Source organism: Charadrius vociferus, unplaced genomic scaffold (assembly GCF_000708025.1).
Source record: "Charadrius vociferus isolate BGI_N301 unplaced genomic scaffold, ASM70802v2 scaffold390, whole genome shotgun sequence".
Classification (NCBI taxonomy): Eukaryota; Metazoa; Chordata; class Aves; order Charadriiformes; family Charadriidae; genus Charadrius; species Charadrius vociferus.
Genome location: NW_009646433.1, coordinates 122,652 through 135,386, shown reverse-complemented (window position 1 = coordinate 135,386; position 12,735 = coordinate 122,652). Strand labels below are relative to the sequence as shown.

General features: G+C 42.6%; 1 protein-coding gene across 2 annotated transcripts in view; it reads right to left on the bottom strand.

The window, feature by feature from the left end:
* Window positions 1-11,906, bottom strand: part of PCDH15 (protocadherin-related 15) — a 371,643-nt gene extending 359,737 nt beyond the window's left edge. For both annotated transcript variants that reach the window (XM_009881484.1, XM_009881476.1), the window contains exon 1: window positions 11,816-11,906. In XM_009881484.1, the coding sequence (XP_009879786.1) occupies window positions 11,816-11,906 (91 nt within the window). The remainder of the gene's footprint in view (window positions 1-11,815) is intronic.
* Between the last annotated feature and the right edge of the window lie 829 nt (window positions 11,907-12,735).

Here is a 12,735-nt window from a genome sequence, read left to right as displayed (position 1 = left end):
TTGGGGGGGGGGGGAACAGTCTGATGAGTCAAGAATTATTTGCAAAGATGAGTAAAACCTATAGTTTGTATGAAAGAAGATGGGAGAGAACAATATAATCACCACAGACTCGTAACAATGTAACACAGCAACTGCTCTGTCACCCAGTATCATTATCAGCTATACTATGGGGACAAAAAATAGTCCACTCTGTTTTCCTTTGGCGTTTTTTTCCTGAAAACTTTCAAAACTTACTATGATGGGTTGGTTTTTTGGGGTTTGGTTTTTTTGTTGTTTGTTTGTTGGGGTTTGTGTGTTGTTTTTTTTTTTGTTGTTTTGTTTTGGTTTTTTGAGTTATTCATTTTTGTGCTGTGTTCTCCCTTTGCAAAAACAAACAGAATAAAAAGCCCAGCTATGTCTCAAGAAACACCATCAGCCTGCATTGGCCAATCAGTCTCAAAGAAAACAACTGAACTACCACCGATACAACTTCAGGCAACAATACGTGCCTTGTTTTAAGCTCGGACCATCTGGAGGTTCAGATGAAACTTTTAATGAGGGAGGCCCCCAGCTGCTTACAACTGCGTGCTCCTCTTTAGGACGCAACAAATAAGGCTGTTTAAACAACTCGGTTTAGAAATAAGCCATGAAATTAGTCTCACACAAGATGTGAACAGCAGGTCAAACAATTGACTGCTGTCCCATTACACATCCCGAAAGTCAGGGAACCACTTGGCATAACAGAATTACATGTAGGCTGCTCAAACCAATGATGTTCCTAAACAAGATGATACTCCTAACAGAAAACCCTTCTTGTCAGTATAATTGAGTAAATACAAACAGCTCATTCTAACAAAGGAAGAGGAAAAACTTATTTTGGAAATAACTTGTTTTTCTCCACGGATACTAGTACCACAGAGCAGGATTTGACTTATTTTAAGGGACAAATAAATCAAGTATTTAACGTTGCATCAATATTGCAGGCAAAATAATCAGTAGCTGACATATCGGTGACTAAAACTATGATACCATGCCAGAGAGGACCAAGCAAAGCAAACACTGTAAGCAAGCTATTTACTGCTCTGCAGGAATATGTTTAAAAATGCCTAAACAGATTACATTGCCTTGAATAGAAACCTCATTTAGATGTTTCTCAAATGAGAAGCAGTAACGCTTACCACTGCTGACTTGGAAAAAATGAAAACTGAAATTGCATTGTTGGTCAATCCACTCAAAATCGTACCACAACACCCAACCTTCTGTGACCATCAGCTTTCTAGGATAACGTGGACTAGGTCTGGTTAGCCTTCATTTCCAGAGAAATCCCATTTATCTATAAATCCAGTCTGAGAACACAAGTTCTCCCCCTTGCTTCCTTTTTCACCTCAGCCCTTCACTTTACAATCAGTCTTAACTAGGTGCATCCTGATAATTCCACATCATTTAAATATTTGACTTCTGCTCATTGTAGCCTACATATGGAATCTATTCACCTCCACACCAATTTAAGGCTTGCCATGCCTCAATACAGTGTCTAATAAATACTGCATCACAGGACAGAGTTTTTCTTACTTTTTTTAAACTGAACTCAGTAAGATGCTTGGACTTTTTTGTTGTTTTTTTTTTAAATCCATCTATTTCTTTCTTCAGTTTACCCAAGCATTTTCCTTTCTCCATCTAAAAAAATAAAAATATTCTTCTTTCAACAGAGATTCCCTAGAAGAGATGAGAGCGAGGGAGGAAACCCAGTGATCACATCCGTGTATAAGGGCAAAAGTCTTCAAGACAAAAATCTTTTCAGGTCCGTTCGATTTGCTCTATTTAAGTTCACATTAAATATTAACATCATAGTCTTACCTGTTGCAAAAGTCCAAGGCATTTATTCACCCCACGCTACAGGCAAACAAGCTGCAGCTACTTCAAAAACTACAGTGATATTTGCAGAAAAATGGGGGAGGGTGTTTGGTTTGGGGGGGGTTGGTGGTTGTTTTGGGGTTTGGGTTCAAAACGCCAGGCGTTTCCGCGCCGTAGGCATTCCATACAGATCCCTAGCAACTGACTGAGTTTACATGAGCTTCAGTCAAGAAAAACACTGTCTATATTTAATGATAGACAACAGCTGAACAGTAATGATCCCCTAATCTGAAAATGATTACTGTAAAACGAATGCATTAAGACGAGCTGCAAGAGCTCATCCTTTACGGTTATTGCCCAAACACGACTCTGCTCCCTCGACACACACAGAGCAGAGGTACCGTCGTCCGGGGCACGGGCTCAGACCCTGCAGAAGCTCACACCTTCCTGAAGCGCTGAAAAACCCAGACCCCTATTTTAAAGCCTTCCTAAGTCAGAGTCTATACTTCTCAAGCAATCAACAAAGAAAGCCAAGATCTCCTCTGAAAAAAGATTCCCCACTTCATTTTTTTCACAACATAGTTACAGTACTACTGATCTTTTCCTATACTAATTACTTAAAACTTTCTATCTATTGCTGCTGTGATTGGAGGTGACCTTGCAATAACCCGCTGTTCAGTCATGATGCTCATTGATGCAGTTAAGAATGCTGCTCCTGATAGATAAATTAATTGAACTGAATTCAAACTTGGCATTTGAAGTGGTTCAAAACCAATTCACAGCATGTCAGCGCACCATCTCTCTTGGCTAAAAGGAATTTGTTTCAATGGAAGGAATAAATTTGTTTTGTGAAACCTGGACATGAGATGGAGATCACAAACAGATGCAGTACTCTAGAAAACCTGACCTCCTTACTATAATCCTATGTCAAAAGACGACTAAATTGTCAAATAAAGTTATGCAGATACATCTCTCCACTCAAGACTCTTTCAAACATTACCATTAAAGCACAAGAATGACCGATACAGGGGTCAGCTCTGCCCAACGCACACGCTTTGTGGTTATAAACCAACACAAACGCACAGACACAACTGTTGCTGATTTTTAGGAGCTCAGCCCAGTACCATTGGAGTTACAGTTTACTCTGTGGAAGTCCCAAAGTCCAAGCCACCCTTCCAGAGGGAACACGAGCTCTGCCATTGTGGTTCCACGAGGGTTTCTGCTTTCCCTGGACCTTCCCTTCCCAGACGGCAATCTCACCTGAAGAAAGGGCACCCGTCCCTCGGAGGAAAAGCACCAGCTCAGTATTCACAGCTTTCCCACACCACGGCATGGCTCAGGTCAGCCAAGTCTGAGGTGACTCACAGAACACCGATGCCTGCAGCCCTATAACCCTGTCAATCCAACACACACCAGCTTGTGTGCCAAAAAATAAGGCTGAGCAGAAAGAACTTGGTCGGCCAGTGCCTGCAAGAGGCTCGTTCCCAGCTACGTCCCACAGTCTGGTTGTTCCAAGGATGGTGGGATGTGGGATTTGCTGCTTCTCAACAAGTGGCTTCCTGCCTCATCCATCACAGGGAGCACGTAGGGTACGCAGTCACTCCTGCCAGCAGACCGAGGGCTGGAATTTGCCTATTAACTAACATGAACCTTCTTTCTGATGCCCATATTTCATGAATTTAACTCGCCTCTTGCCAAAGGGGAATTGATCTCCTGCAGACTCAACGCACTGCCAGTAGCACTTCAAGACGTCCCACCAGTTACCCTTTGTAGATCTAAACCCTTCCAGAGCAACTAACGGCTGAACTCCAACTCAAAGACATCAAGGACAGCTCTTTTCCCTTCAGGATCACTGCAGAGCCAAGTGCCAGAGCACAACCCTGAGCAGCAACTTTCCATAAACCAAACAAATGACCACTGTTCTGAAGAAGAGAGGCTTTCCCAGGCCACCCCGGGGCAAGCACCTGTTTGCATTTCTCTTCTTTCACCGGCCACGTACAGCATAGGGCTCAAGGAATGACAAACGAGCTACAGGTCTTCAAATACCCATTTTCCCGAGTTAATCTCCTGCCCAACAGTAATACATCAAGATCTGAAACTATTTTATTTTTAAAGTAGCCTCTTAAAGTGATTTGTAAGGCCCTTTAGTTATTCATTTTTTGTAGCATAAGACTCTGTTAGGCTGAATAAAAGACAGGAGCTAATAGAGGTTACTGTTAGTTACTAATAGTAACTAATGCAGCAGAAAAAGAGCTGAAGGAGCTTATGCCTGAACAATCCTGGCGGCAAAAGTGAACCACACAGGTTTTTTTTCCACCGGGAAACCCTTATTTAAAAAGCAATCTCCCACTCAGCGTAAAGATAAAGACCATTTAAGTGGTTATTCCCTATCCTGACAAAAAAGTATCTGCTTAACCCCTATGAAGTGAAATACATATTTGGCTAAGTGCTTAACGTTCAACAGAACCCTACTGCATGCGAGGTGTTTGCGATACCTAACAATCAATTCAGTTTTCCACCAGTTCCCACTGAAGTCAGTGGATTTCCTCAATTTCTCCCAACTGCATATCTTATCCCCAGACAAGTCTATACGCCTCCCCACCCCCCCCATAATAATCCATGTTGATTCAGGCCTTCAAGGGACTGAATTAGCTTAAGGACAAAAAGCAGTATCTGCTATCTTATATTTCAACCAAAATTAGATTATGTTTTAGTTTTTTCCCCTCCATCTACATGGTAAATTAGACGGCATTGAAAATACTAACATGTATTCATAGAATGGTTTAGGTTGGAAGGGACCTTGAAGATCATCTCGTTCCACCCCCCTGCCCTGGGCAGGGACACCTCCCCCCAGCCCAGGTTGCTCCAAGCCCCGTCCAACCTGGCCTTGAACCCCTCCAGGGATGGGGCAGCCACAGCTTCTCGAGGCAACCTGCCCCAGGGGCTCACCACCCGCACAGGGAAGGATTTCTTCCTCATATCTCATCTAAATCTCCCCTCTTCCAGTTTGAAGCCATTTCCCCTCGTCCTATCACTCCATGCCCTTGTACAAAGTCCCTCCCCAGCTCTCCTGTAGCCCCTTTAGGCACTGGAAGGTCGCTTCCTTCAAGCTTCCCAAGCATGAAATCTTTGTCCTGCAGAGGCACTCCTGCCAGCAAGTCCTATACCCTGAGGAAAGATCCAACAAGCAGGTCAGAATTCAACGAAAGCCACTGAGCTGTCAGTGACAGATCCATATTCCACAGTGCAGATGTCAACGGCACATCTCCTGTTCAACAGGCTAGAGTAGGGAAAATAAGTCTGCAACTAGAAGATTAGAAGATAATATCATACTACTGTGGTGCCAAGTCTGAATTCACCCATACATTTGAAAAATAACAGTTTTAAAAAAATAAATCAGAATAGATCATTCCTACTTCAGCATACATTACAACATAAGTAGTGCTTATGCAAGTGGAATTCGGGCACTGGCATTTTTGGCTGTGACGTGACAGGGTGGTGTAACGCGTCCCCAGGTCAGCTGAGACATAGGGACACAGGCGAGAGCAAGCATCAAGCTGTGTGCAGGGGAGCACAGGCAGCCTTTGCAAGCCCAGCCTTTCCCCTCCTGCCCCCCAACAACTCCTGAAAACACAATCCAAACTTGCACCTGCATTACAAGACAATACAAGGACCAAGACTGTCTCATCTCCAAGTGTATTAATTGAGGACTTTTCTCAGTATTCTTGTTTTACAGCTAAAAATCTTCAAGTGAAACATAAGGGACTTCTCAAACCTTTTATTCATTTGTGTGTTAAAAAAGGCAAAATAAGGCAACTTTAGGTTAAAAGCAGCCCCAACAAACTATTATCTTCAAAAATCCTTCAAAGACACCATTATATTAAACAGATCATCAGATTCACAATCCCATTCAGCACCCAAGAAAATCCGAGTAACAGAGTCCTTGCAACTTTTGTTGGTGGATCTTCGTGTTTGCTTTTGCTTTTGTTTTCTTTTTAAACAGTGATGAGAATTATTTTTGCCTTTCTTTCGTCTCTTAAGAGTAAAGACTAAATTGTCGGTACCCCCAAGTTTGCTGCCATACCCTTTATGACAATTACATACCAATTCTAAATGCTAAAGACTTAAATTTGTTAATTATCAAATGATCATTTTTGCTGGATCGGTTTGTTGTGGCGCGAAAGCACACACAGACAGCTCAAATTCAGCAGCCTTTCTACTGACCAAAAGATTGCTGCTGAAGTGTTTCTTCTAGTCACATACATTGGAATAAAAAAAAAAAAAAAAAAAAAAAAAGGAAAGGAATTGGATCCCGGGTTTCCACCTTCCTCCTCACTGCTTCTTTTAGCTTCAGAGTTTGTCTCTAAATTTAATAAAGTATCACTGAAAAAAATAAGAGAGATTATAGCTGACCTAATTTCACATATTGCAAGGCTACACCTGACTTTTCTACTTTTACTTAAGCTAAAATATTACTGGGGGGAAAAAAATAAAATAAAAATCTTTGCAGCCTTTCTCCTGCTTGGAAAAGAGCCAGCTAGGGGCAGCAGCAATCATAAAACCACATTTCTTTCTTTTTTTTAAAAAAAAATCATAACAAAACGCCCACGTTACCCACCCTTTTACATTTATTCTGGCATATCGTATGATTGAGCAAAAGAATACTACAAAGAAATCATTGGAAGAAAACACAGAATGGGTTCATCAACAGCACAACGAGATAAATGTCATAACTCTCTAACCAAAAAATTGGGTTTTTAATACAAAGGGACTACAGTAGATGTAAAGTATTTGCAATTCATCAACAGATTTCACATCCCCCCCAGGAAATGATTACGATGGAAAGGCTGGGTTACTCTGAAAATTTTAAGTACCACCTGAAGAGATGGCTAAAACGAGAGGACGAGCAGACCGAGTTCCCAGGGGTACTTTGTCCTGAAAGGCGATAGACTTCTCTACCAAACAAGTAGTAACGTGTGGTAGAACTTTCAGCTCACTGAAAACTTGGGACAAGAAATGCAGGACACAAGTTTATCAGTGGCACAAACGGAAACAAAACTTGAGCACAAATTTGACGTTGCTTCGCATGTCACTTCGGCACCGCTGACAAAAACATGCTGGGGAAAAAAAAGGCCTTCAAGGCCCGTGTGCTCATCGGGTACAGACGACGACGGAAAAGACAGAGCTGTTTTACATCATAGCACAGGCAACACATGACATACACTTTGCCAAGTGGAGTAACTCCAGCAGAGCCAGCAAAGCACAGCTGGCATCGTAGGGGACTGTCAGGTTGTCACCTGGACGTAAAATACAAACGCCAGCAACCACGTTCAAGAGAGGAATTTAGCCGAAAGAGGGACACAGCAGGAGTACCGGGACCACGAGGGGAAGGAAAAGCTACTTCGCAAGGGCAGCCTACAGAGACGTGTTTCAGTTTAGCAAGCAAAAACCGGAAGGGGGAATTACTGCCCTCTAAACACTCCTTTGGCTGGGGAGCAGAAACACCAGTGATGGAAACACATTACCCGAACAGAAAGACTATGCAGGCACTATCAGCTAGCCATGAATAAATTGGCTCACTTCTACGAGACGATGGCATCCAGCCAACCCAACAAATGAGATTCTGGGGAAGCTTCCTAAGAAGCACAGGGAGAAAAGCAGCCTAACTATTTCCGAGGCAGTCCTTGATGAAGTTTTTAAGGCGACTTTGTAACATCATTAATTGCTGTGGCTGGGGAAGATTTGATGACTCGGGAGGTCAAGCAAAAACATCTGAAATTGAGAAAGTATGAGCTAAGGGAGCAAAATGCAGTGAGAGACATGCAACTAACTCAATATGCACAGCTACAACCGTGAAAACAGATTCTTTGCATGCTAGTTGCAAAGAAATAGGTTTTAATTTCTGCCGTAATTGATTTCTCCTGTTTGTATTCATGATTGTTCTGCTGTTAAAATAACTACACTGTTTATAAATTGCAATTGCTAAAAGAATGCACCTTTTCTATGTTATATGTTAGATTACAAATTTTGTTACTGCAAATGAGAACAACTCTACCAGCGCCAGGCATGCCAAAGTACTTCTCTGCAGTGATGGAAGTACAGAACATAGTTTTCTATTGACCTGCAAGAAACCTGTTTCAAAGTAATTGTTTTTATAAGGATTGCCTCATTAGCTGGGTGGCAAGTGTTGAGTAACCAGTACTCCGCCCTGGCTTAAATTAATTTCCATAAATTTTTTTCTCTCCTATAACATCATGGAATTCATACAAAGTACCTTGAAGACACTAGAAGCACTTTTAGCTAAATTTACCCTTTCCTGAACATGGGGGAGGAAAAAAAATCAGTTCAGGCTCGAGTTTGTATCAAGGTGCTACACGTTCCTCAAGCAACAGCATTTCGGAACCTTTCCCCCCAGTAAAGTAACAATACTCTTGGCTATGTGCATCAAAGTTATGTTCACTGAAAAGCAAAGCTCCTCTGGTCAGACTACGTAAGAGAACATTATGGGGTGCATTAAATAATGGGGGAGAACACAATGGGGTGCATTCAAAAGAGTGTGGCCAGCAGGGTGAGGGAGGTCATCCGCCCCCTCTGCTCTGCCCTGGGGAGGCCACATCCGGAGCGCTGTGTCCAGTTCGGGGCTCCCCGGGCCAAGACAGACAGGGAACTGCTGGAGAGGGTCCAGCAGAGGCTACAAAGATGCTCAGGGGACTGGAGTATCTCTCTGCTGAGGAAAGGCTGAGAGCCCTGGGGCTGTTTAGCCTGGAGAGAAGGCTGAGAGGGGATCTCATCAATGCTTATCAATATCTAAAGGGCGGGTGGCAAGACGATGGGGCCAGACTCTTTGCAGTGGTGCCCAGTGACACACAAGGGGCAACGGGCACAAACTGGAACACAGGAAATTCTGTCTCAACATGAGGAAATACTTCTTTCCTGTGAGGGTGGCAGAGCACTGGCACAGGCTGCCCAGAGAGACTGCGGAGTCGCCTTCTCTGGAGATATTTCAAACCCACCTGGCTGCATTCCTGTCCAGCCTGCTCTTGGTGACCCTGCTCTGGTAGGGGGTTGGACTAGATGGTCTCTGAAGGTCCCTTCCACCCCCTGCCAGTCTGGGATTATCTTTAAGGATAAAAACCAGTTTGAGTTCTGAGCTAAAAAATGTCATGAGCCAGGACAAACACAACACACACAACACACACACACACACCCTCCCCCCCAAACTAAACCCCCAAACCTACAATCCAACCCCACAGGAGGAATATCATGATGGCCACAGCAGCAGTTTTTTTTCATGATGGCCACAGAAGCAGGAATCCTTGTACACTCATCTGAAACCCTGGCTTAGGCAGAAAACACGAAATTTCAAGAATCTAAGTTAATGTACTAAAAGAAAGTCTGTAAAACCCCAACACTGAATACTGTCTCCAAAGTTGTGGATGTTTGAAGTAGATACATTGCTAACCAAATCACCCACAAGATTTAGACATGACTTTAAAAAACCCCGTATTTTCACGTCTTCTCCATTTCCTAGCGACACAAGTGAAAGTTTTATTGGCAAGTTTTCATAGAATTATTGCAAGCATTCCATGTGAGAAGCAAATAAAAAGTCAAACTGGTGCAAGGCAATTTAAATAACAAAAAGAAGTCTAATTAGCTGTGTTTCTGCTGCCGTCGCTATCTGCCAGTGACGCGATTTTCACCTGCTCACAATAACTCCTGACACAGAACTGAAGTAGTCACACAGACCCTCTCCTACCACGCGATCCCATCAGGCAACAAACAGTTTTACGGACAACAGATCACTGACTGCAACTACACGTTTCCAGCCTTTCCAAGCTTCTGTATGCTTTCAGTCACATTCTCATCAACAAATGATAGCTTTACATTTAACCGTGGACAGGTATCTTTCCTTTCCTTCCAATCACCTGTAACAGAAAGGTACAATCTGCATACTTTTTGAGACAGGGACACTAATTAACATGGAAGTTTGTCATGTAAGAAGTAGAAAGGAACAAAAATTGAAACCCGAGGAATCCGTTTTCCTATTTTGAAATAATCTGCCTACTACAATACCCTCTGGGGCATCTGTGCCGTGTTTTGCACACTGCAGCATCGTTCATGTGTAACTAGAAATCAGTATTCAGCTGAAATTCAGAATGTTATTTTGATCAAAGATGTCTCTTTTTTGGATGGATGTTATGATGTTGCCTGTGAGAGTACAACCAAGATCACAGTAAAAAGTACTGCTTTCTATTTTCAGCCTACCACGAGCACACATAACCCCAGAAGGGACACAGCCGAGTGCAGCCCTATCATCCCGCTTCCCTCTCCTCCCTTCAACGTATTCCCGCTGCTCTCCGGCATCCACCGCCTCCCGTCGTGCTGAACGCGCCGGGGGACGTCCCGCTGCCATGCGGCCTCTCCTCCCTCCAATCAAGCATTTTGCTGCTCAAAGACCATTTGACAACCATCGCAAGGTCCAACGCCGCAAAGCCTCATGGCCCCACTCCGCTGCTAAAATAACTGACTAACTAGCAAGGTAATTGTACCCAAGCATAGATCAAATATCTGAAATATGAGCAGCCCATACAATTCGCTTCAGTGCCAAGAATGACAGCTACAATGACAGCATTTAAAAATGGATAAAATGAAATTAGTTTTCTCATACATCAAATACAATGTAGGGATGAGCTGGGGAATGGAAGGGAATAAAAAGACATTTGGAGAACAATTAATAGAGCAAGAAAAATAAAATTTCAACTTGATACCAAAAAAACTAAGCAAAACTCAAGTTGGATTGAAGACTTCTCACGAAAGCAAAATTACTGTACTTCATAATTGCCAAAATAGTTTTCTAAAAGAAAATCCAGCTGCAGGAATAAGTCATAAATATGTACTATTACAGCTTACCTACATGGAAGGCGTAAGTGCCACTTATAATAAGCAAATTCATTACAGACATTCTGAAACCATATTTAGTTTTTACTTATCCCCCTCATTATTCTTAACAGTATTTAAGAACAACTCTGTCAAACTCGGCTTGTCAACTCTGAATTGTTCAAAAGAATAGGTCATAATCAGTTATTCAGGTCTGTAATTTTTCATTACTATAGAGAATTGGTAGAACACATTTCTGGTACGTCTTAAATTCAACAAAGATGCTGTGAGGATGACCATGAGCTACTGGTGCCACGTTTCAGGATTTCTGAAGTATTGTTCCTCGAGAAGACCCTCAGTGGGGGTCTTTTCTCAAGTTTTTGGTCAGATCTGTACCCAGCTCATTAACAATCTCTCTCAAACTCCTGTTCCTCTGTACCCAGCTCATTAACAATCTCTCAAACTCCTGTTCCAAGTGGAACCCAGTGGCACCCAGTGGCACCCAGTGATAGGACGAGGGGTAATGGGCATAAACTTGAACATAGGAAGTTCCATCTTAACATGAGAAGGAACTTCTTTACTTTGAGGGTAGTGGATCACTGGAACAGGCTGCCCAGAGAGGTGGTGGAGTCTCCCACTCTGGAGACATTCAAAACCCGCCTGGACGCTGTCCTGTGTAACGTGCTGTAGGTGACCCTGCTCTGGCAGGAGGGTTGGACTAGATGATCTCCAGAGGTCCCTTCCAACCCTAACAATTCTGTGAATTCTGTGAATTCTGTGAAGTGCTGTGACTGTTGATTTACAAATAAAGCAAGGTAAAGTATGTGTTCAATGAGTAAGAGGAAACAAATTTTAATGCGAGAGTCCAATACTCAATAAACGTAACTTAAGATTTCATGTTGCCTGGTAAATCAATAGCTTTGTAAATTATAATCATCATCAGATGCTTAAAATCACGAAACATACCCAGATCTATCTTCCTTTCCTTATTGTAACCTCCCTTTCCTACCAAGTATCAAACTACTTTTTCAAGTAATAATTCCGAGGGAGGAATGCAAATGAAATCACAGAACCATCCCACTCCTCCCCACGGCAAAAACCTTACCTTCATCATTCTGGGCCAAACCACCTGCTAGGAGAGTAGCAACTGCAGTTCCTACAGCTAACCATTTCCAGAGACAAAACCGCTGTAACATTTTTTGTCAAACTTCACTCAAGGGAGATCTGAAAAAGAAAGATTTGATACACGCGTTAGTCGAGCAACCTACACAAAGGCGAGCGGTTACAAACTATTGCACAGGTAACTACGGGACTGCATCTGGTACGCAGAGTTTATAAGAGTGGTTCTCTTAGAACAAGCTAGGTTAATTCCATTAGCATCAATCCACACATGTGGGCTCGTTAACTTGATAATCACGTACGCAGAGGCCTCCACAAGTCAAGAAAATGCAAGTTTCTTACTTAAATCAGGTCTAAGTTCCATAAAACAAAGTATTTACGTTATTCTTCCTGCTATAGCCTTAAGCTTTAAAACACTTTGCAGAAATGACCATACCAGTGAAATTCCACTTGTTAAAACTAGTGTTCAACTGCGCAAGTCAGCCAGGTCCCGGTTTCAGAGACATCGCCCAGCAGAACCTCTCCCAGGAAAAACATGAGCGAACCCCGTAGACGGCCTTCTTTAATGAGACAGTTAGTTCATGCCCAGCAAAGGAGGAAAACAAACAAAAAGCCCCGCATGCACCAAAAAAACAGAATAATAAACTGGCCAAGTCAGGCCTGGAGGAACTCCAGAGCATATTTAGAGTCAGTAACATTAGAAAGTTATCTAAAGCTCTGTTTTATTGCTCCAATAAAGAGAATTAGCATACTTCCGTAGCCCAGAACAAAATTACTTAAAAATATTCCTTCCCATTTAAAAACATTGTGACAAATACAATGGACTTCCTAGCAACAGAAGCATGAAATGGAGAGAGACGTGCAGCAGTGGAAAAACAAGCTGGTGCATAAAAAGGGTTTAAGTGC